Genomic DNA, 25,546 nt, shown 5'->3' with positions numbered 1-25,546 from the left:
GTTGGGGCGCACGATCACAATATTTCTCCGAACTATCGTAGCCACACTTCCTTGCAACAAATAAGAAGCCTTTTCGGTTCAAATTTTACGCTCACCGCTACAATTTTTTTACATATCTCAACAACGATACACAGGCGTGTTCTCTCGCTTTTAGCCCATAACAAATCACACCTCATCAGAGATCCCTCATCACACCTCACACCTCGATCTCTGAATTGCATCTGAACAATAAATATTATGCATTAAGAGGAATTGTTATGCATGCATTATTTAGCAACTTGAACTGCATTTAACAAATTCAGAATAGAGTCTAATAAGTTGTGTAACATTTGTAACTGAGAGCACGAGGCAAAGGATTGAGAACTTTGATATTTAAAAAACTCGGGTTCAACAGGCTATGATCTTGATTTTAAAATTCAACTCCTCATATAGTATATGCTGTTGAAAAATTGTTGTTAACAACTTTTTTTATGAAAACAATTAGGAATAAATGATAATCGAAGATGTATATAAATAGCCTCAAGTTCTTCCAATCAATACAATCCGCAATTTTAGAACTGGTCATCAGTTTTGGCTTGAGCTTGTTGAATTTGTGGACGGATAATTTTAAGAAATCATGATGTGGTCAGGCACTTGTTACCGGAAATGATTTTGTGGCGCATGTGGAGTTGTTCTACGATATAGAGCTTTTGAATGAGTGTTATTACAAGCGTATGAGGTTATTTTATAAATATGTTGCCTTCTGAAACGCAGAGTAAGTTCATACTAATAATGAAGTCATTTTTGTACTTCAGAACCTGGACTTTAGAGCAAAAACTAGAACCTGTGAGTGAAAAATCTGACAGCAATTTTCTGATCTGAAGCTCAAAAACATACGTCAGCGGAGTAGTTAGCCGAATCTCCAGCATCTATAAGAAAAATTATAAATCCATTTATACATTTGAAATAAATAGGCTCGTCCAATATTTAATTAAATCTGTAATTATAATTTGTACATTTCAACGATTTTTATTAATTTATTATTATTAATTTACTTTTAGTACGTAATTTTATAATTATTTTTTTTAATATTATTTAATTTACATTTTTATGTGTCATTAACGATACATTCATTTTCATTAACGATACTTTTATATTCTCTTTATGACTGCTTTTCAAAAACTATGCTACAAATTAAAGTTCAAAAATAGCCTTTCCCTCTTAAAATTTCAAATCTTCAATTGTAGCCGCTCTACTGCCCCTATTGGCTGTCCACAGAAGTACCCTTAGTCGGAGTTCTGAAATACGCGACCTAATGAAAAACGCTTGATTACATTTCATTTCTTTTCTGCCTAAGCAAGCAAATCTGGAGTCTCCTATTCAACTATTAAATAAAAATTTTAAATATTCGTCGTTGAGAACCTAGCAAGGACACGGTAGACTACAAATTTACGTAGCTAAATATGAGCAGTTGTTTGTGGGTTATATTTCTGTTCGTTGAGCTCTGCTGTGATTTTACAGCCGTGGCCCTGCGATTTTTCTCAAGAATTCGATTTAACGTTCTTTCAGTTCCCCCAAACAACATCGACTTTTAGCTTGACCTGAGTTTATTTGCTGATGGTGCAACACTTTCTTTTCCAAGCACATCATTGCTCACGAGCCGTGCTTTACGCAACTCTTGAAGCAGCAGGCAGTCGAACAACTTCCGTGACGCAGGTGCCTGTTGAAATAGCTCCAAAAACTGGGCCTCTTTGAACTTTGATAGATTTTTTTACAACGACCAGAAACTACAGTTATTTCTTGTTTCGGTATTGAATAATAAGAATAAAAAGCAAAATGCCATAAGAATATGCCAAAGTTTCCTTGTTAGGTGTTTGTTAGAATATTATGACGTGACGATTGTTTTTGGCTTGGCTGTCCGATACGATCATAAGGGTTTTGTTTTTTGTCTTGTTTAAATGTTTATCAAATAAGCTTCAACATTAATCTGTACTGTGATGATTTTTTAGTGCATTGGATGACTTTACAAAGTCTGGAAATAAAAGCGGATGGATTCGCATTAACAATGAGTATTTATTATTTTCTAGTTGATTTTATTCTAGAACTCAGGGCAAAGTTATCTGTAAGATGAAAGAGCGCGTGTTTTCCGTAACGGTTTTCAAACATATTATGAATGCGTTAAGCTTCTTTTGATAGAGAAAAAATCGTCGGTAAATTTCGTATACAGTTCTACTGAAGTGACACCGACACCACATTCATCACAAGCTCATATAGGTCAGGAAAAAATCAACCGCAACATTTTTTCAAAGCGATATCTCTGCTCATGCACTTCTGTTGAAAAATATGTTTTCCTCATAATTTCTTGGAAAATAAGCTTAGTGAGACGTGAATTTTTATCCATATTTCGAAAATATAAGTGATGAAATTTCCTCGAATAGATCCTCAGTTATGATCGGGGAATAGTGCTTGGTTAAGCAAGCAAAAATTGTTTTGAATTGGGAGAAATTTTCCTCGAATAAAAATCTGTATAATAAGAAGCGCCACTTGTTTACAGTCGTTTTAAATTAATGGCATAGGTATTGTTTAGGTTTCAATGCACTATAATATTAAAACAAATAGATGAAATATCCAAATGTAGGAAATAATTTTTATTAATTTCATTGTACATGAAATGGTGAGGAAAATTTCAGAGGCCAGGATTAGCGTTTTCCAGTGTTGTGGTCGTCAAGGGGTTTTCGGCGTTTCTTCACAGCGGCATCTTACCCTGTTGAAGTAAAAGCAAAACGATTAATCTCAAAAAGTTATCGCCATGTATAGGGAGTGGAATGATTGCAGGTATTTTTGACTTGGCGAGGAGCCTAGTAATGAACCCTAGCACATATGATCGTGAGTGGCGTAAACATCATCGTACGTGCATATTAGAAAATCATAAAGTCAAATGCATTTTCAAGTGATAGTTTTGAAATAACTTGGTTGCAATTATTTATTTACCGTAAAAACCTCCACCGAATCCACCGTGGCCGAAACCATGCTTAAATCCTCCACCGAAGCCATGTCCATATCCACCAACAAATTTTCCAAATCCGATGCCATGTCCGAAACCACCGAAGCCACCGTGGCCAAATCCTCCAAATCCTCCATAGCCTGGAGCCGCGAGGGCGACGGCGCAGAGCAGCAACGTGGCGAAGACGAGGCGGAACTGTAACAAATTTTCTTGTAGAATATCACTGGACAGTCTTTTCTTTGTAACAACTGTAGTTTACTTTTCAGAGGAAAGTCAATACTGAATGTGAGTATCTAGAAAATCCCTTGAGTCCATTTTAATCAGTTTACCTGGTTAACAAGTAATTCAGCCATGGCATCAAATTGAAAACGGTTGAACTCTCCCAAAAAATTTATGAACTCTCCCACGTTGCTAGTTGATGTAAAAGTGGCAGATTTAATTCTCAAGTAAAAAAGTTGGTGGGAAAAGTTCGATTAAATTTCAAGTTGTTTCATGATACTGCGAAATGTCAAAGAAATCATGCAGAAAAGTTTCATCACCACCTTATTTAGAGTGTAATATATGTGATAATAAAATTTTAAAAATATCTATTCTCTCCTGCTACTACTTGACACATCTTTATCAATACCAAAATTTACGTACCATGTTGTCGGTAGCTGTTGAGGAACTCAACTGGTGACTCGTTTTCGAGTGTTTCGCTTTATAAAGCCACATTCGGCCTCGTCTGAAATAAATGGGCAGGTTACTAACAAATAAAATTGTATGGAAAATCTGATAAGAACGGAAGTACATAATGCACTAGCGCCTTTCTGCCAAGTTGTTCCTATATTGAAGGTACTCGCCTGAATGCAGCCTTGAGATAATAAAAAGATCTTCTTGTGTAGCGCAACATTGAAACTTGCTTCTGTCTCTCTCTCCAATGAAGAGTTATTCATTTAGCTGCTATTGTGATCAATTCCTTGTCTATAATCCCATACATACGGTTGTTTCCCGACCAACTTAAAGGTCAAGTTCAAGTCGAATTCACCAAGTTCGAAACGAATTTCAAGTGCCTAAATTTTACGAAACTTGTGAATCAATTTACATGGATGAAAATCATGTTGAAAATTTATTAAATTTGAGAGGGAGGGTTGATCACCGGAAGAGAGTGTAGTTGACGTGAAGCCTTTCCATGTGTGAGTTAATGCGCTCAAATTTGTATGAATAGACTTTTTTACCTTGTGTTTCGCAACAGCCTTATTCGAAAAAATGAGAGAATAAGAAATTTGCTAATTTCTTTATCTGTGAAGATTTGAAGTGGGTCATCGTCTTTTGTAGTTATTTATCTATTCAAATATTCATCTCCTTTATACTCACATGTTGAATAAAATGGATTATCGGTAAATTATCTGCTCATTATAACAAATCATTTAACTCGCTTTAGCATTTAGTCTAATATTGAGTATATCTGTAATTCACAAGTTTTTAAAAATAAATAAATAAATTTATATCTGTTTTATTTTAAAATTGGTTTTAATTATCACGCACACAACTATGTATTCGTATAGCCCTTTCACCTTTTTCATGCCAAGTGGAAAATTTTAGGAGCCCTACTTATCTCCTGTTTACTTACGTGAATTTTTATAGTTTAATTTATGCTCACTCTGATATCTCAATTGCGTTTGGGCTTGTAACTAATAATTTTTTTCTACAAGCGAGAACGAAATTGTGGAGTGAATTTATCCAAGCAGGTGCTTAGCAATTAATTTAAGATAGTTCGGTATTTGTTAGTTAAATCGAATATTATGGAAGTAAATGGGTGTGGTAATTATTATCAGTTATAATTGACGACGTCGCTTGGCTTGATAATCACTGCTTTGAAGTCGTCTAAGCTGTGACTTATGGTTCTTCTGTGTTCATTGCTAGTCAATCTCTTACACTTGAAAATACACAACACGCTGTAACATGAATTTTTAATGTTATCTCGACAATGCATTAGTATTCAATTGTGATACATATGAAAAAGTGTATTTAAAGTGACCGTACAATTGATAGATACTATGATTGTGACTGTTATCACCAAATCCACTCGCTCAAATTTGCAATAGCGGCCTAAAGCAAATCAACCTGAACGTCCCAAGTTTGTTCTGTGTCAGCAATATCTGCCCCTAAACCCGCGCTTACGAACGCTTTGCAGCAGATCTGACCGAAACGGCATTGCGCTCTTCAATTGTGAATCTAAAATGAATGATTGGAAGTAAACATATTCATGCACATTGCGGTGATAAACCGATCACAGTTTATCTGTTCGCGGAAAATATCTGCGAAAAGAGAATATCTTAACAGATATTAATATCTGTAAGAGGACCTGTACAAAATTTTCCTAGCGGACCTTTCTATTCACTGCTTGGCCGCTTATTACTCATATTTCCATTAATTTAACTGACTCGCCCAATCCTATGAATCATTATTAAAGTCCCGTCCAACATGATTTTATGCAAGCACTTTCACTTTTATGCAAGAGTACAATGAGTCACGAATATATCCCAGGTTTCTATTCAAATGATCCTCATATATTCTCTTAGATAAACGCAAAGAAAATTATTTGTCGGTCCAATCATTTATTAGGTAACAACCCAGCAAAATAAAATCCAGCCCCAATATTCTGAGCTAAGATTTATCTTGAATAAACTTCTTTCCAATAATATTTATTTTGAATATTATAGTATCTTTCGTGCGTTGTGTTATAAGGCCCCGTTTAGTGTACTAGTTTTCTATGAACTATTCAGGCTAGATTATGTCGAAACTTATTAAACGTGATGTACTGAGACCGTATATTTATGCCCTTTATTCCTGTTGACACTAAATCCCTTCAAACGTGAAGGGAAAATTACGCAAATGTTATTTTATTGCAAGAATGGTATCTACAACGCAAGCGATTAGCTTATTTATGAAAATTTTCATCACGTTAAAGAGTCATTGAAATCAAGGAATTTCGGTTGTCTATAATATTTTGCTCGAGTTGATCATTTTCCCTACTGAAAAAAATAATGGATACAAATCATTTAATTATATTTAATTGCCCCGAAGGGAGCTAACACTTGTTTTCTTTTAAGGATTTTTCATTTAAAATATTTTTAGTGTAGCCTTATTGAGGCAATGTAAGAAAAACTGCAAACGACAATGATATCAATCCAAGCTTTCAGATTTTAACAATATAACTTCTGAATCGTTGTTTCGTATCGTTTCCAACCGTGTGTTGTTTGACGTTTAAAGTTCATGCAGCTGACAAGTGCAAGTTCCTAGCGTCTGATTCTTTCAATAATGAATGAGAATTGTTCTATAGGTGGAGGCACGGCTGCACGGAGCGAGTCTGTCGTCCGGGAGGGCGGAAGTCCCCAAAAAGTATAGAAATCTCAAGATTGTTATCATCTGGTTCATTTTCTTATGGAGTTCTATGGAAATAAGAATTATATCTGAGCTGTTGAACATTGTTATTCGAAAGTTTTTGATTTCATTGGTCATATACTGATTAAGTATTGGAAGAATAGGAAGGAAAATGATACTTTTGGCTCCATGGTAAGTTCTTAAACCAAATTTTAAGTTCTTAAACTCAATTTTAGCAAAGGAAACACAAAATCATTATTTAATTAATAGCGGAAATAATTATATCCATTTGTAGGATTACGAATAGTCACTCGTATTGGAGATGAAAAAAAATGTACAGAATAAGATTATTTCTGATTCCACAAACATACAAAATGTCCCTCCCTTAAACCTCGCTCGTCTTAAAAACATCCTCAAGCGTTCGTCGCCACTACGCCCAATGCTAATGTTTTAATCCCTCAAAACTTGACAAGCAGCGTATTTACGAATTCTTAGAGCATTTTTTTAGCAGTTTTTCAGTCACTGAGGGATAAGTTAGTTTCCTAGAAACTTATGAATATAGAGGAGAATTTTAGATTAAGGTTCTCTGAAGGCTTTTTATTTAATGCGTTCGATTGAGAAACAGTCAAAGGTTATAAATTATGAAGGAAAAAAGTTTTCATGGGTCGTGCAATATAGTAGTGGCCGGGGCTGCGAGTTGGAGATTCCCATCTCACCTTCTCAGCCTGTTGGAGGAAAAAATATCGAAATATCAACAAAGAAACAGACAAAATCAATAGAAGCAGAATTTAGAGCATTATTAAATTTTGATGGTAAATTTGACAAATTGACATTATTACTATCGAAATGAAGCCAATTTCAATTGAGTACACATTTAATATTTACTCACGAAAATACCCTAAACCATTTCCAAGGCCTGGATACCCAAGGCCACCGAAACCAAGTCCAAATTGTCCGAGCCCGCGTCCTAGTCCCAAGCCGAGTCCTGAACCGATTCCTGCGCCAAATCCTGTGCCGAATCCTGTGCCGAGTCCACCAAATCCAGAACCGAATCCTGTGCCAATTCCTGTGCCGAATCCTGTGCCGAGTCCACCAAATCCTCCGAAGGGTGTGATTCCTGTGAATCCAATGTTGCCTAATCCTCCTCCGAGATATCCATAGCTTGGAGCCGAGTGGACAGCGGCGCACAGCAGCAGAACGGCGAAGACGAGGCGAAACTGCGACACGTGGATTAGTTAACGCTAGGTCGAAAATTTTCTGTTTCACTAAATAGTCTTCAAAGCTAAGAACTGAACTACGCCTTCATTATGGTATTATTCAGGGTGGTTGGGGAACCAATTATTTGGCAATGTATTGCCTTCGAGCCCGTTAGTTAGAATTTAATTTCAGTTAGAAACTGAAATTTTTCAGAAATGTGGCTGATCTCTTTTGGGAACTTCAACTAAACGCTCGCTGATATTACAATGGCTACAGCACTGCAATTGTGTTGCAGTCGCACTTGCACTGCAATTGAGTTGCAATCGTCAAGACTTAAAAATAATATTTTAAGTTATTATTTCTGACAACGAGATGTTTCAGAGAGCGTTTATTTGCGAAAACAAGATTTGTAATGTCACCTTCTTAAACCTAAAATGAATCAATTCAAACTTTATGCCGCACGTTACCATTTAATTTCTAGAACTTTTGACATTATTTTTATGTCAATCGTAATAATGTTTCATTTCACTCCCCATATTTACATAAATTAAGTAAATGAATATTTACTCACCATATTGACAGTGGCTGTCGAGGAACTCAACTGGTGATCTGTTCTCACTCGATTCGCTTTATATAACCAAAAGCGGCCTCGGTTGGCTTGAATATTCTACACTCTAATGATAATCGTGGCGAACGCTGATAAGGGCGGATGTTGGTCATTCACAGGCCACTTGCAACTAAGCTCGCTCGACACTTACAGGACCTGCCTGGCCATGAGATGATTGGTAGATCTGCGTGTGTTGGACATAACATTGATAATTTCTTCCTGGTACTCTAATGGGAAAGGGACCGGTTTCCGACACTCAACTTTTATTGCTAGGCTGTTTTTCATAGTTGGGCGGGATATTATTTTTTTATTGCTAGGCGGAATATGATGGCAACAAAAATATTTATGACTCTCAACTATTGAATTTGCCGTTGGGAAACAATTAGCCACGATGCTTTTATTTTTCCTATTAAATAATTAATTAATTAATTAATTCGATACGAAATCTCAATTTCGTGTTTTCTTAAATTCTCATTCTCTTTGTCGGTTCCCCCCATCGCTCAGAATTTCTGAACTAATAAAATTCCTGAACTTACTCCTAATTTTGTCAGGCCCTACGTAATTTGAAGCACGCCGTCTAAATCCTTCAACATGTTAGTGTGAAACTTTGTTATATTCAAACCGCTTTCATTCCTGCAAGTCACCATCGTTTCATTGACGAGAAAGATTTTCTGTGAAGCTTATTGAAATATGGAATTTTAAGTTTTTTCTAGAGTATCAATTTGCGATATTATTGAGATTTCATTAAATCTGAGTTTCGATAATTAATGTTAAATTACCATAAGTACCAAAGTAATTTAATCTTCATACACAACTCGGACTCAATTTTACATGTATTTTGCATATGTTACTCAAAAACGTTTTTTCTGCACTCAGCCCAATACCGTTTGTGGAGGGGCGTCTGCCTTAATGTCTGAAAATATAAATCAAAGATAAAATAAAAACAGAGACTATTCCGCAACCAATTTATCGACAACGAGGGATCTGAAACTTAATCATCTAATCCCAAGCACGGTTGTTTAGCTGTATTTTATTTCTAAAACTAATTAACGATTATTAAATATCTTTCGAAAAATTTCTTAAGGCGCATTGTAAAAATTGATTGCAAATTCTATCGGTACGAAACACTCGAACCCGATGAAGCTGTATACAGTGTTATGGTATTAATTAAATGGCTAAAATACTAACTCAAACTTATTAGCAATATCTTTTCTAGAAAGTTTTTCAATTTATAATATTAAAATTTTTGCGCGCAGGAAACATGTGATTCAAGTTCTTTACGTTTATGCCGCTGAATATAAATAGAGCTCGTGGCATTCGTAGATCGCAAACGATCTTAACTTTTGAATTCAGCTAATCGTTGTGCTCTAGTCGATAAATTTGTAGAATTTTGTATGCAGTGCTCATAATATATTTTTTCAACCTCAGAATTAATTATAGTCAAGGAAATGATACCGACATTGAATGGTGTGGGAACATTGCATATGACGCGTGCCTAACACGTACGCTCGTTGTTTGTACGTCACGCAACGCTGCGGTGACAATCGGAACATGAAGTCCTGCGTGTTGATAACGCCCGGTGTTTAAAATTGAATAGATGAATTATCGATTAATTTCCCATGAAACAGCTCCTCTATACTGAGAGAAAAATGGCTCGTATCTTAATGACCTCATCACATTAAAATAAAAACACCAAACCTTTCACTGTCCTCCACCTCATTGTTTAACCAGATATCTTAGCAATGTAACAGACTACAGTTCATTGATGGTAATTTTGTTCGCTGTTTTCTATAAGACCAGTAATCTGCGGCAAACTTTAGCGAGAATCCTCTATTTCGGAAAGGCGAATAAGTGATTTGGCTAGTTAACATTCCTATAGCATTTCCTACGACTGATTTAATTTTTCTACTTCGGACGTTTTTCCGAAGATTCTTTGAGTCCCGAGTGAGTGCCTCAAAGTATATAAAAATCAATTCCGCTGAAAATCACAGACAGGAGTTCTGATGTTGATCTTTGACTAAGGGAAAACAATTGTTTATTAACAATATGGACAATATTTTGACCCCGATTAGACTGATGAGATCTTGTCGTTTATTACTTCGGGACAATAAAACTGGTTAAAAATATAACTTTATTCATGCTCAAATTTTTCGCAGAGATCTTAATATTTCATTCGAATTAAAAATCAAAGCTCATGAGGCACTCTTATTGCTGTTGTCCGTGGCTCTGCTGGTCACTACTGCAGGTCTTGTCTTATCCTAGGAGAAAAATATTATAAATCATTACCATAACTTAATATAGTCATAATCGTACAAAAAAAACATTAATCATTATCATAACTAAATGTGGTCATAGTCATACTATAAACATCTGAAGCAATCCGTCTCTACAAGAAAGTTCTAAGAGAACACGCAAGATAAACTCTTACTGAAAAAAACAGTTTTGTTTACCGTGATGGAATCCGCCTCCATATCCGCGTCCTCCGAATCCACCACCAAATCCGCGTCCGCCAAATCCAAATCCGCCGAACCCACCCCTCCCAAATCCACCTCCGTGACCAAATCCTCCGTGCCCAAAACCACCACCGTGCCCAAATCCACCACCGTGCCCAAATCCACCTCCATGCCCAAATCCTCCACCGAATCCCCCAAATCCGCCTCCAAATCCGTGATCGGCGCTGACGAAGGCGATGCAGCAGCACAAGGCGAGGGCGAGAGTATAGCGGAACTGCACGAGCGAAAAAAAAACAATAAATGTGCGAAACAGAATTCTTATCCAAATTGCATATTCAAATTGGCTAGTAGAAATATCTATTTATTAACTTCATATCGATGAGAATGAAACGTTGGATCCACAATTATAGCCTCATCCAGGTAATACGTAGCCGTAGGAATTCAATTGTTCTCTTTATTCGGAAAGAAATTTGGTAATTTTTCGGTAGAAACATATCAGTTTAATCTACAATTTGTTAATCTAAATTTAAAAAAGGGGTTAAATTTTTTGTAAAATATCTATGATTGTACAAAACAAGTATTGCATTATTTCCGTTGTATATGTGATTATTATATCAAAGTCATAAGATTTTGCTAGCATTTACGGACTCACCATGTTGACTATATGAGGCGGTAACTCAACTGAAGCTCAGCGTCACGACGTCGCTTATAAAGATGCTGGCGCGCGAAGATGACCTTCTACAGGAGCTTCAGGCCCTTTGCACGGGCCTTCCCATTCAATGCGTGACTTTCTAAGTACCTCGCCCCAGCTAACGGCTTCACCTGCACCCCCTTCTTATATCGTAGAGGTATGCCAGCATTACGTCTCTATAGTGTCTGCATGTGCCGGTAGAATCCTAATCAAATGAGCCTTGGACATGAATTTTATAATTTATTTTGTGTGGACAGTTCCCTAAGGTTCAAATAATAGAAGTCAAATAATTTCAGCTCGTAGATCTGCATAGAAGATTTAGATGAGCTTAAGTTATATCACAATAATGTATTCTTATCCGCTGCGTCTGGCGTTGTTCCTGCCTTTATATAATGCAACATCTGATTATATAATAATGGATAGTCTCACCGTGAATACCTCAAGGTAAGATATGACGAAACAAAGTTGTTGCATTTCCTTGATATGGCATTTGTATGAGTCTCGCACCGATTAAATTAATTAACGTATTTGTACATACGCGGAAATGTTATAACAAACATAGTATCAACAATCTTTCATTGAACGAACTATTTCCTGTATTTAAGAATTCAATGCCCTCCAATTCGTATTTTGTGGTTATCCATAAGACAAAGAAATAAACTTCGGTGCAGAGTGAAATGGGTTTTGATAAATTTCATGTAACAGCCCGTTATTATATAGCTGACTAACGTAATGTTTAGTAGGTATTTATTTCAAAATTCAATCGTGTTAATAAGAGATAAGATCGGATGTAGAATGCGCCGACCATCGTTTGTGTGAAAATAATGCAGTTTTAGGCGAGTATTTAACTTTTTTATGACTATATTAAAGTTTGGATACTACGTATCATGGGTATCACCTGATAAGACCTACAATATTTTCCGTGTTTGTCGTCAAATATTTTTAGCGCCTATAAGAAAAAATTATTCCTTTAACATTAGCATATAACTAAATTTTTTCCCCTTTACTTGACTTATTTCTGGTCACACCAATTTCTAGGTGAATACTTCACGTAGTTTCACTTTCTAGAAACTCATACAAATGCATTCAGTATGTTTTAAAATCGTGCCGAGGCCACCAGCCTCCAGGGCGATTGTCCATACAAAAAGTATATTGTCGTCCGTCAAAATATGACGAATACGACTACTTTCTCAGCACGCGTAAACTCGGTAATTAAATTAACATCTTATTTTGAACTAAAATTACGATTTTTACCGTATTTCTTGCTGCTACAAATTTAAATGCGGCTTCATGCTACGAATTTAAAGTAGGGTTTTTTTCCTGAATTTGTGGTTTGGGAACTCTAGATACAGGGCGGCAAGTCAACGGAAGTACATGATAAAGCGAATGAAAAATTTCCTCAATATAGCTGAGGCTATCTTCAGAGTTTGGAGACTTTTCTTCTAACATTTTGACAATCATCAGGAAAATTAAAATATCAATCGAGAAAAAATCGAGATAGATTGTCATCTAGCATTGATTTTTGGTACGGTATTCCTTATTCATGGCAAACCATTCGATAAAATTGGCTAACGAAGTATATTCAATTTCATGGTAATGGTCTCGACTTTTTAATTGATACACATCAACATCATTTCAAATTTTACTCGCAGTGATGCCCCGATGAGCAGGCTTTTAAAATAGGCGAAACCATGTATGGTTCCTCTGTCAAAACTTCGTCCCATTCCCGCCCCCTAATCCATTGAATCCACCTGATCTCCCTCGAATGAGGGAGATTGAGTGGATTCAAGGAATCCACCAGATCTCCAAATCCTCCATAGCCCGAGCCGTGAGAGTGACGGCGCAGAGCGGCAAGACGGCGAAGACGAGGCGGAACAGCGGTACCTGAACTCTGAGTCTGAGATCTATGGTGTTTCAATGTTTAGAACTGCACCATGCCTTAATCAAGATATGAGAGTGGTTGTTTGGTAAATAAATATATCTTTCACAATATGAAATACAAATCTGTGAGGAAAACTCAAGTCACTGTCTAATGAAAAGTGAAATGTTTCAAGAGAACAGGAGCGTATACGAAAAAAGGTTCTTTAACTACATCAGTTAATCAATATTGAATTTCAAGCATCATGTATCAAAAAAAAAAAAAACTTGGTACCTACAGGCACATCTCGAACTTTTAAGCCAAACTCAGCCTTGTTAATCACTACATTGTCTTAGTTTGTCAAAAAATCTAACTTATTGCTTTTTCATCCACTTGACATAATAATTTTATTCGATTTTGCTGAGAATCAGGCCTAGCAAGTTTATTCGAGTTGCAAGTTAGTTAGTCTGAATAGTTCAGGCTAACTTGTCGCTTGAAACGAAAACCCGAGGTAGGTGTTCTAGGCAACAGGTGATACTGGGATGTTAAAAATTAACATTTCCTCCGTTCGCAGTGCAGCGTTGCCAGAAAACGTCCTCCGGCTAAAAGATGTTGATTTTTTGTTTCAAATCCCTCACAAACAATAAACCGATAAATCTGCCGTTTCAAGCAAACAAAGACAAGACAAATGCAAAGTAGCACAGATCCCAGAGTTTAACTAGCCCTTTTTGGGATAAATTGCTATATCCATTCATCAGAGGCCTGGCGGTACACAGGATAGCAGAGTCACTCATGACATCGGCGACATTCACGGCATCGGCGACATTCACGGCATCGGTGGCATTCACGACATCGGTGTCATACATACATGAAGTTGGTGTCATTCATGATACCGGTAGCTTCCATGATTGTTTAATTATCCATTTTACCAAATATTGCTTCTAGCAAACGCGCATTTCACAATGCACTTGATTATATATAGAACTGCGCGAGTGGCATGCGAATGGATGATAAATACTTATACGTTTGCTTCGTTAAATCTAGTTGTGGTTGCTGGAGGGAATTGCATAGCAGTAGCCCGGATAGGTGATAAATGAAATAAGTAAAGTAAATTGATAAAATTTAATAAAGGTATTAAAAAAATTATAAATTAGAAATTGCCGATAGAAATCCAATAAAAAATGTGTCACAGTAATCAAAATACAATTTTGTGGTCATAAATTGATTTTGTTTAGGCCAAAATTATTGCGTACCTGTGGTTTTATTAAAAAACGTTATTGCTTATTTAGTTTCACAAAGGTACAGATGCGCCCTCCAATCGAAGTTGAAATTGGAAGTATTCCTGAATCCTGTTTTTTTTTTTTAAGTTTAGGCTCCGTTATTGATGAACAAATGAATCGAGACTTTTCTAAACTTGCAAAGTAAATCACAATAACACTTTAAGTATTTAAGTAGTATTAAACTAAAACAATGAGCAAGTCAATGAATTTATACAACATACTCTAAACGACTATTTGAATATTATAATTTGTTATAACACAAGGCATCCCACCGCGCATTCATCACACCCTACGCCTTCGGTATTTTCCCATCCCCTTAATTACATTGAAAAAATTATTATATAAATTATGACTAGGAAAATTTTCAGTATACTATAGTCTGGACTAGCAGCATAATTTTAAAAACAGTTCATTGGTTTAAAAAATGAATAATAATTTAATTAATTTACATTTTAAAGCTGATTAACAAAATCTGACGGTTTCATGTTAAAGACAGCCAATTACTTCTATCGTTTATACCTTTACGATTTCGTGAAGTTTGAAGCTGCTTGCCTGGTTGAGGGGGCCTAATAATACTGTTTGTTGCAAAAATTAATCATGCACATAAATTTTTATATCTAGTTTATAAATTGTTTTTTTTCGCGTAAATTATAATCAGAACAAATATTATGCATTCTACGTGAGACTTCTACAATTTTTCTACCATTTAATTACTTGATTCAGTTTAGCAATGTGTTACACGGAAATGTCAGCAGTACTGTGGTGTGACAATATCAAGACCTGACCCCTGCTACGGAAAATGTTTCTTCATTTTATAACATATCAGATCACATGAATTTTCGAACTAACGAGATTCATCCCACATAGCAAATCTGATCCACCAGAGTAGTTCGATCGTTAAAACCTGAAACCTTATTCACATTGTATGAACTTTGAAAATCAAAATATTTTAAAATGTAGCCTTCTATTAAAATACGGCAGCTGCGATTTTATATATTACAAATATTTTTTTTATTGGAATTCAGTTCATAAGTTTGCACGATATTCTTGTACTTGCACTCAGGTAAAGGCAAAGCAAACCTTTTATTTCAAATGCTGTGCATCGTTTTGCACAATATTCTTATGCTAAATACCCGTCATTTACCTCCATTGAAGTCACTATATATAGGAACTTAATTAGTTGAAATTTCACATATATCTAAAATTTCGATAATTAAAGAAAATTCTCTCGTCAAAGCCAGTCATGTAACCCTAATTCCCATGCATTGTAACCATAATTCTCATGAATAATTATTGTCCGTCATATACGAGAACGATCAAATATTTCACTCTAGCTACAATCAGTCACTTAGAACAGTTGTTGGCTTACAATATCTACAAATATGTGTCTAATTTGCAATCGATAACATGTCCCAGTAAACAATTATAATCGAAATTATTTCAATTAATCAATTGGATTAATTTGAGGTGTCCATCCAATGGGTGCGCTCTAATACGATACACGACTTGCACTGTCGTGTACTGCACGACGGCAAGACAATCGTTTCTTATTTTTCAATACGCCTGTAGAGTTTTTCAAGCTAGAAAACAGAAAAGTGAATATGGTGATAATGATAATAATAAATTATTCTCATTTCACATTATTTCTGATTATTTGCACGTGGAAACACAAATGAGCTCATTAATGCAAAAGAATTTTTATACAACCAAACTGCATGAATTTTTATATGAGGTCCGAAATTTCTACTTAATTCATTGTTCACTAACATGAATTCTCATTAACAATTCATGAATACTCGTAGAAAACGATCAGCATTCATGAACGTTTTATATGTGTCGCCCACGGGATAATACATTATCTACCACCAGCATTCTCTATTTATTCCAGCCTTCATATACGAATTTATAAAAATAAATTGGTAATATAATGATTTATAGAAATTTTATAGATACCGGTACAATTTTATGAGCAATTACAAGATATGTAATGCTGATCCCACCTCGATTAAGAACTTTAGTTTCGAATGATAAAGCTGAGCACTTCAATTACAATCGTGATACCCCAATCCAGTAAGTGAAAATCAGATTGTACGATAAATATAATTAAATGGGGAAAATAAAACCTTTTGGGAACAATAATTTTATTGAAATTCTTTATCACTTGGGATAGGTTTCTTATATAATTTGTTTGTGGATGCGTCCAATGAAGTTTTCATGATTTCTGGAGGGAGAGGTTCGATGCAGTGGTCTCTGGCGCTACGTTGGCTGTTCCTCTACCCTAAAAAACACATCATATAGTCATTTAAGTGATATAGAACTGATAAAAATATTTCATTAGGCAAGAACATAGTACCAATATTGACCATGCAGAACAAGTAAGATGATGGTTACCGTGATGATGGAATCCGCCTCCGAATCCACGTCCTCCGTATCCACCACCAAGTCCACGACCGCCAAATCCGCCTCCATGTCCAAATCCTCCATTTCCAAATCCACCGTGACCAAAGCCACCGTGTCCAAATCCACCGTTACCAAAACCACCTCCATGTCCAAATCCTCCTCCGTGTCCAAATCCACCTCCGTGTCCCCCAAATCCACCTCCGTGTCCCCCAAATCCACCTCCAAATCCGTGATCGGCGCTCACGAGGGCGATGCAGCAGAAGAGGGCAAGGGTGAGAGCGAAGCGGAACTGTACACATGGAAATAAAAACATTATTTCCAAGCTCGAGAAAACTCATACTCAACTCGCTTGTCAATTTGATAAATAAGATCTATGCATAGGGATTTGAATTAACATTTTTGCGATCGTTATTCTAAAACCCGGTTTCTGTTTTTCAAACATTTCCCCGCAGACGCCGTTCTCTACTTGCATTAATTATCGACTTGAAGTAGATGTGCTCTACAGCAGTCCAGCAATTAAGCGTCATGATTTGAAAAAATTCTTCTAATCTCTCTATTCCATTATTGTTTTCGATAGAATTATAAATATCCATTATATGAACACTGTATGATGATCATGTACTACTTTATTGTGTCCATGAAGATTGTTCATGAAGATAAATGAGATGATGTATGAAGGATTATAAAATTCTCTGTTACCACAGAATATGGTTACTGGATGAGGCGGTGACTCAACTAAAGCTCAGCATCAAGACGTCGCTTAATTTTGATGATCGATTATATAATGATTGATTGTCGCACTTAAAAAATTAAATTTAAATTTAATTAATTTTACGTATAAAATGATTTATTGTATTTGTGATTATTATATCAGTCATTAGTCTTTTCTAACATTAACGGACTCACCATGTTGACTGGATGAGGCGGTAACTCAACTGAAGCTCAGCGTCACGACGTCGCTTATAAAGATGCTGGCGCGCTAAGATGACCTTCTACAGGAGCTTCAGGCCCTTCCCATGAGCCTTCCCATTCAGAGCGTGACTTCGTCGGTAATTAACATTCGGTAGGAACACACACCTTAACCTTATTCATAGTAAATGAATTCAAGTACTATCCTTTATACCAAGTAAAATTAGCAAATAAAATTATTATGCACAATGCTAATAGAACATCCACAGAATTCGGTTAACCTCAAGAGGTGCCTCAAGAAAACAATAATTTATGTCTGCGTTTTTTCCAGAAAATATTCTTGCTGGTCAAATCATATTACGCATCATGGTCGTGAGCAAACATTTAAATGTGTACAAGTAAAAGTATAATTATTAATTAGCATATTAATTAGCATAATCTGATATCCAGCGTTGTCCCGCACAGCGGCCGGGTTTCAACATGAGACCCTGAACAGCGGACCTTCATCCTCCAAAGAATTAAGGTAGGGAAATTACAAAGCAAATTGTATGGTCAGTCTTGACGTAGCTTATAATAGAGCCATGAATACTTATCTACATATAATATTTTGGTACTTGAGGTGAAACGATGAATATGAATGAAGAACCTACCAGCTGGCCATGAAAAGATTATTTCCGTGTTCATGTGCCCGTATAATAGTAATTCGTACAAATACATTTCGTTTTTTCTGCCATTATCCATTCAATAGAGAAATATTTTCCAGCCCTGAATGAATTTAATGTAGTATCACGGAAGAGGACGAACACTCACATGAGAACATTTAGCTTAATTCTGTTGATTAAACACTTGGCAAGTTAGATCATTAAAATGTGTCTCCAAATCCCTTAATAGTACATTATTTTAATCTATGCAGGTGAAATACTTTAACATGTAATTCGAGATGTTTCCATTTTTGAGGCACCTTTTCTCATGCTTAATGAAAAAGTTTCTGCTGCTTCAAGCATCAAAATGCAGTAAAAGTTTCAAGCTAACAGCTTCCTTATTCACAAGGCTGACTTAAAGTTTTCTTCGTATATACAGGGTGACACAAAAAAAACAGAGCTCATAAAAAGTTGAATAATTTCCACAATACTCAAGTAATCCTGTTATTTGTTTCAGATTCATTAAGAAGACGGATTGATCTAAGAGTCTACCACGTGTGATAGATTTTGCAGATGTTGGCTACATAGGTTGTACATAATTCCATAGAATTTTTGTTTCAAACTGAATAAAATTTCAGGAGTTATAAGACTTTTAGTGAGCTCTGTTTTTTTTGTGTCACCCTGTATTTTACGCAGCTTCACTTCAGAGCTTCCACTATTTTTCCCTCCTGCCAATAACATATAAAAAGAATTATGTATATAAACTAACAAAAAATAAGTTAAAATCAACTCTTTTACCGATGTAAATTCGGAGCAAATCTTCAATTTATTAGATGACTTAAGCAATATTAATATAAATACTTCTGATTACGTAACCATATTTCATTCGTTCTCTTCTGACACGGAGTTGAGCTTCAATCGTTTCCAACGTTTTAAATTTTCATGTTCACTCCGTTCCTGATCCAATTGATCATTTAAGATTCAGTAAGTTTTTTTTTTCAAACCCTCTGTTATTCATGGACACTGGAAAAATATTGAAATCTTCATCCCGATCTCCCGAATTTCCCAGGTATTAAAAAGAGAATCCTCCTTCATCCGAGACTAAAAACAATTTAAATATCTAGAAGCTTGCGGGAATAAAGCTGAATAAATGTCTGTTTCAAATTTTGTACCCACTTAAGAATATTATGGAATTATTAAGCCGCTATTCCTGCATTTAGAAGAATCGACTGAAACTAAATACCAATGGAATTTTTTTTGGTATCATTATAGTACACAGTACGTGGTTTATGTATGGTTGAACTCCGGCTTCCTGCTCCTCTGGCACCTCTGTGAACCGAATGCATCATTACTTTGGTTTGTTTCGAAATCTTGGGCTGGAATACCACGACGAGCCACGAAGAAGCAACCCGGTCAGCCAATAACCTAGCTACTGTTTTTCAAGCCAAACCAATTAATTTCAAGCTCATACAAGAAATATACCACTACGTATATACTGGCCGCTACGAATGCTACCCGCTACGTACGTGTATGTTGGCCGCTACGCGTACATTGGTCGCTATATACGTGTCCACTGGCCCTTCGCGTAAATTGGCATCTACGTTTTCATTGGCCGCTACGTCTTTATTGGCCGCTACGTGTAAATTGGCCGCTGCGCCTAAATTAGCCGCATCGTATACATTGGCTGATACGTGTCTGTATACTGGCCGCTACGCGAACATTGGCCGCTACGTGCATATGCTTCGCATATATTAAAAAAAGGGTCATTCATCAATTCTAGTTCTTTTTAAACACTCGATCACCTATAATTAAGTTATGTGAAACTTCATAATCCATAGTTTAGTGAGCTCGACAAGGGTTCAAAATGCTATTAGTAGACGAGCCACGTGAGTTTAATGATGGTTGTTAATCACAAATGTCTACTCGGCCAATGCAGAATTCGTAAAATGTTACGAAAAGCCAAGAACAAATAACATGGCAACGAAGATTGTAGTTCACCGGAGGAAAGTCACAGAGCTTGATTGGATTATGAAACGCCGTACCATAGGTCACATTGACTAGGCTTTTCAATAGCGATTGGAAGATACGAGGACACAGGGTGATTCACGGAAACTTTCCTGATTTAAAAGCTCAATAAAAAAAATAGTAAAGATTGATTTGAATTAATTGAAAAACTAGTAAATTAAATAGAATTTCATTGAAAAAGTCACTACCTGAATTTTTGTACTATTTAGTTTTAAATATGACATCGGACAAATGACAACCCCTATTGTCAATGCATTCAGTTTGTCGATTTTTGAAGTTCGTTCAACTCGCTGAAGCATATTGACGGGTATGTTGACGATTGCTTGGCGTATATTGTTCTTCAAATGAGGTTGGGTAATTAGACAGTTGCCGGAAACAACTGATTTAAGATAACTCCATAAAAAAATTACACGTAGCCAAGTCGGGGGATCGGGCCGACCAGAGGTCACCTCTCAAGGAGATGAGGTCAATACCCGTCAATATGCTTCAGGTTGTTGAACTGAACTTCAAAATCCACTAACTGATTGCATTGACAATGGGGGCCGTCTTTTGTCAGATGTCATTTTCAAACTAAATAATACAAAAATTCAGGTAATGCTCTTTTCGATAAAATTCATAGTTTTATGATAGCTTACAATTTCTTTTTTATTGAGCTTTCAAGTCAGGAAGTTACCGTGAATCACCTTGTATTAGAGTCATCGAACTTTCACCAGAACCAGATTCCTTTCACAATTTGCACAATTTATTTGATTTCGTTATCAATTTTGCTTATATTCTACTTTCATTGTGAGTTCCCAGTTCTAATTTCTAATGTGAGCTTTCCACGTGATCTTCATTTGTATTCCAAATAAAAGTATTATCTATTTCTGGAATTTCACTACCTCAGACCTGTAAAATTTTTCTCTGAATCAATGGATCCACTCGAGCAGATTGGAAATGCGGGTATCAACAGGATTTCGATGTCGTATTTTGTTGTGTGTTTGTTTCCATTTTAAATATAGTTGCCACCGTCAATAGCAATTATTTACTGAGCCCCTTTATAAGAATGCCAGCGATCTATTAATATTATTCGTTTCAGAATGACTGAATTTCACCTATGAATACTACTGCGTGAGCTGTTTCCCGCTAAAAGATAAGAAACAACACGGCAAGATAACTATATTTCTATTCGTCGAAGAATGAATCAGCGGCGTGAAGTTTGTCAGTTTCTCTTATAAAAGAAATTTACATCCTGTGGAACACTGTCGATCAGAATAAATTTATTAACGTGGATATTTTTCATTCTGATTGCCTCCTGAAAAACACATAGTAAGAAACGATTAGTAAAACTCGTCAGCTTATTATTGACTTTTCATGAACTGCTGCTGTACTGATCCATGGTCGAATGTATCTTAAGTGATTTTATCAAGTATCTTTTAAAAAAGAATATTTGGCGGCGAATATTCAGGTTCTTATCACCGTTCACTATTATCATTATAAAGTGAAATTACTGCTAACGTTCGATGGCTATATTGTTGAACTTGGTGATAGCAATTCTTTTGAAGTCACTAATCGCTTACAATTATTCTTCATAAATTAAATAATTAATGCCAGTATCTTTGTAGCTGCACTATGTTTATCATTTTACACTCATTTCCGCCTAAATCTATGCATCAGTTTGGTCTACTGTTTTGTTACTTTTGAATCAAACTCAATCAACATCGGCGAAACTTCGACACTTTTACTAGATATTTCATTTAATTAAAAAGTCATAACAACTATACGGAAAACATAAACCCCTTGATGAAATCTCTGCAAAAAAATTTGTTCAGCTAACCGTGAACGCTCGAGAACGAAATTTTTCTAGGAACGTGCGCTCTTCTCACAAATATTTGATCAAAAGTCCTACTGAACTCGCACAGTTATAGCGAAAGTAAATATTACATAAAAATGTTTAATTCCGTATTAAAATCACTTGGCTGCTTAAGTCGCAAATTTACCAGGAATTTAAAAGCAAAGAAAACAGCCAAAAATTTCACCATTTCTTATAAGAGAAAACGTTTCGGAGTCCAGCTCCATCGTCAGTTCAAAACCTAGAACACAGGTACAAGCAATTAGTAACCTAAAATTCACATTCAAACAATTCACCTAAACTTGAGGACATTAGAACTAAAATCGAAGATAACAGAAATAGAGATGACATGTAGAGAAAGTACTATCTATTTACAATTTGTAGAGGATAGGAACTGAATGCAGCATTTAAACTGGGTTTCTTATTGAAAATATATAATGATTCTAAAATTCGTAGGTCAGAAACACCAGTTGTGGAGGCTAAAACTCTAAAATCCCTATTGGACACAGGGACGTTGCACTGCTCGGCATGAATACGTACGGCTGAATGAGGGGGATGCGCAAGTATGTTCCCTGTTCTATAACTCCTGCCCCTATGCTCTGCAAGCCTAGTATAAAAATTGCGCGATGTCATACCGACATACGCAGATGCGCACTGCGCACAACTATATTGATAAACTAGGGATGATCGCATAAGAACAGGGAGAGGATCGCATAAGAACAGGGAGAGGTCGCGGGTTATAGCGATAAAATGAGGCGGTAATTATGAGTAGTAGGTAAGATTATTCGATCGTAAAATTTAATTTTTAATTTGTTAAATTCCTAAAACTTCAAAAAATATAACTCAGTACTCACTGCAGTGTGTGAAAGAGAGCGCATTTTCTCGTCGACGAAAACTTGAGGTCACGGACAGACGGACGGACAGACGAACAGATAGACGGACGGACGGACATGGCGGGCACAATAGTGCATTTTTCCCATGAATGAGAAAATGCACTAAAAAAGGCTGATTTCATTGATCTGAAACTTGGCGTAAGATTTTTGCGTGACTCACGCATTCGTTTAGATTCACTAAAAGCTCGAGTATATAACAGTTTTATTCATTATGATTAAATGAATTCCAGCAATGCAATAAAATAACATTAAAATATCCTGGCAACGAGTAGGTGAGAAGAAGCGCTATTAGCTGATTTTCAGTTTTCATAAAAGTTGGATATATTTTTTACCTGGAACATTATTTACATAGACATTATTTACAGAAATTGTTGAGCCATTGCGACGTTGATTTTTTTATTTTTATGCTAGCTATTATCATCGCATTTTACGCGCATCATCACGACTTATCAAATATGGTCCGATATTTCACGATAATTCATTTTGATCACACCGTGGTCGATGGCTTACATTAGTAATGAATGAACTACCCATGAGCTATAGTTCTTTGACTCCAATTTTCTAACGCTCTTCAGTATAAATGAGATTATAGGATTCTTCGAAAATGTATGGGAAAATATGAAACTTTCAGAAAAATAAGTTTATTTTCATTTTAAATTAGCGAGGACGAATTTTTTTGGTGTTTCGTTTGGATGAGTTTTTTCATAAATAAAAGATTGCACGCAGGCAACCTGAGTTGCGGTCCAAGGCACCGCTGTATACAAGTCTTCGTTTATCCTGGGAAGTGAAGATAATTTATGTAAGTAACATTTTTGGAATAGTTCAAAGTCATCAATTGTATTTCAATGTAATGAATATTAATTTGCAAATATAGCGACAATGCTGTTAGAAAATTAGATTTTACTTACGGCGATGATGGAATCCTCCAAATCCTAGTCCTCCAAATCCGCCGTGTCCGAATCCACCGTGTCCAAATCCACCGTGCCCGAATCCACCGTGTCCAAATCCACCGTGTCCAAATCCACCGTGTCCAAATCCACCGTGTCCGAATCCACCGTGTCCAAATCCGCCGTGTCCGAATCCACCGTGTCCAAATCCACCGTGACCAAATCCACCATGACCAAAACCACCCCCTTGTTAGAAAATTAGATTTTACTTACGGCGATGATGGAATCCTCCAAATCCTAGTCCTCCAAATCCGCCGTGTCCGAATCCACCGTGTCCAAATCCGCCGTGTCCGAATCCACCGTGTCCAAATCCACCGTGACCAAATCCACCATGACCAAAACCACCCCCATGTCCAAATCCACCTCCGTGTCCAAATCCACCTCCGTGTCCCCCAAATCCACCTCCAAATCCGCGATCGGCGCTCGCGAGGGCGATGCAGCAGAAGAGGGCGAGAGCGAGAGCGAGGGCGAGGCGGAACTATTGGAACAACGTAAATAATATTTCTTACCTCTAATATGTTACGTAAACAGCAATGGAAAATAAATAAATAAATAAATTCATAAATTCTTTTTATACAACAATTTTCTTTGTTCCATTTGTGCATGATCATGACACAGATTTTTGCGAAATAAACTTAAATAAAATTATCATATTATATTGCGGTTTTTTGAAATTTACAAATTCGATACCATTTGTTTTCTACCCTTATTGCCTATGAAAACAATAAGAGATTTGGATCCTTTATTCTGCTGCATCCTTGGCAACCTTGGCAATTCGCCTGAATGAATTGATCGCTCCAGTAAGCATTCTTCACAGCGGCTCAACATGCCTTTAAATTTCAGAACGTCTTTCAATATCCCTCACTAGTTATTTATTATCATCTAGAGAACTTAGGATATGACTTGCATGATTTATAATAGTCTTCATAATTGTAGTGAACGATTTAAATGGTAATATACATATATGTTCATTCCTATTCATGTATAATGAGTATTATATCAGAATATAAGATTTTTCGAGCATATCTCCACTCACCATGTTGACTGAATGTAGCTGTGAAATCAACTGAAGCTCAGTAGAAATAAGCTGCTTATAAAGACGCTACAGGCGAAGATGACCTTCTATAGGAGCTCGAAGTTCTTCCGAGTTAGACTCAGCATTCCGTGCACGACTTCCTACATACTTCCTGGCAGCAGGCTCACTTTCTCCTAACCCGCCATCTCCGCTCCCTCATTTATAAAATTTAATTCGGCCGCTGCTCGTGCACAATCCTAACTAATTAGTGTTTCTGCATAATTTCTATGAGAAGACTCATGAATTTGGGTTTTGATGGCAGTTTATCAGTCCGTTTGTTAGAAAAAATTAATACCGGTCGAAAAATTGTCAGTACTCACATTAAAAGAAAACTTTTATTAAAGAAAGTTACGTGTTGGACTACAATAATCATCGCATTGGTTGCCATGC

At 36.2% G+C, this 25,546-nt stretch overlaps 4 protein-coding genes and 1 long non-coding RNA gene across 5 annotated transcripts; all 5 read right to left on the bottom strand.

The window, feature by feature from the left end:
• Window positions 1–2,599: 2,599 nt before the first annotated feature.
• Window positions 2,600–3,651, bottom strand: LOC108681153. Its single transcript, XR_001931472.2, has 3 exons — window positions 3,626–3,651; window positions 2,971–3,178; window positions 2,600–2,743 (listed from the first exon to the last, which is right to left on the bottom strand). It is a non-coding gene; the product is annotated as an uncharacterized LOC108681153 (long non-coding RNA).
• Window positions 3,652–6,930: 3,279 nt separating this feature from the next.
• On the bottom strand, window positions 6,931–8,158 carry LOC108681148 (keratin-associated protein 21-1). The gene is made up of 3 exons (XM_018170144.2): window positions 8,118–8,158; window positions 7,239–7,566; window positions 6,931–7,074 (listed from the first exon to the last, which is right to left on the bottom strand). Exons 1-3 carry the CDS (start codon window positions 8,118–8,120, stop codon window positions 7,070–7,072), a joined length of 336 nt encoding a protein of 111 aa, XP_018025633.1. The 5' UTR covers window positions 8,121–8,158; the 3' UTR covers window positions 6,931–7,069.
• Window positions 8,159–10,270: 2,112 nt separating this feature from the next.
• On the bottom strand, window positions 10,271–11,280 carry LOC108681133 (keratin, type II cytoskeletal 1-like). Its single transcript, XM_018170126.2, has 3 exons — window positions 11,259–11,280; window positions 10,604–10,880; window positions 10,271–10,411 (listed from the first exon to the last, which is right to left on the bottom strand). Exons 1-3 carry the CDS (start codon window positions 11,259–11,261, stop codon window positions 10,407–10,409), a joined length of 285 nt encoding a protein of 94 aa, XP_018025615.1. The 5' UTR covers window positions 11,262–11,280; the 3' UTR covers window positions 10,271–10,406.
• Window positions 11,281–16,576: 5,296 nt separating this feature from the next.
• On the bottom strand, window positions 16,577–17,758 carry LOC108681132 (keratin, type II cytoskeletal 2 epidermal). The gene is made up of 3 exons (XM_018170125.2): window positions 17,742–17,758; window positions 16,827–17,124; window positions 16,577–16,713 (listed from the first exon to the last, which is right to left on the bottom strand). Exons 1-3 carry the CDS (start codon window positions 17,742–17,744, stop codon window positions 16,709–16,711), a joined length of 306 nt encoding a protein of 101 aa, XP_018025614.1. The 5' UTR covers window positions 17,745–17,758; the 3' UTR covers window positions 16,577–16,708.
• A 6,001-nt stretch (window positions 17,759–23,759) lies between these two features.
• On the bottom strand, window positions 23,760–25,132 carry LOC108681131 (keratin, type II cytoskeletal 2 epidermal-like). The gene is made up of 3 exons (XM_018170124.2): window positions 25,118–25,132; window positions 24,295–24,559; window positions 23,760–23,911 (listed from the first exon to the last, which is right to left on the bottom strand). The coding sequence occupies exons 1-3, from the start codon at window positions 25,118–25,120 to the stop codon at window positions 23,907–23,909; spliced, it is 273 nt and encodes a 90-aa protein (XP_018025613.1). The 5' UTR covers window positions 25,121–25,132; the 3' UTR covers window positions 23,760–23,906.
• Window positions 25,133–25,546: the final 414 nt, after the last annotated feature.

The sequence above is a fragment of the Hyalella azteca genome, unplaced genomic scaffold, assembly GCF_000764305.2.
Source record: "Hyalella azteca isolate HAZT.00-mixed unplaced genomic scaffold, Hazt_2.0.2 contig5366, whole genome shotgun sequence".
Taxonomy (NCBI): domain Eukaryota; kingdom Metazoa; phylum Arthropoda; class Malacostraca; order Amphipoda; family Hyalellidae; genus Hyalella; species Hyalella azteca.
Note: the sequence above shows the minus strand (reverse complement) of the source record. Positions and strands in the feature narration are given on the sequence as shown.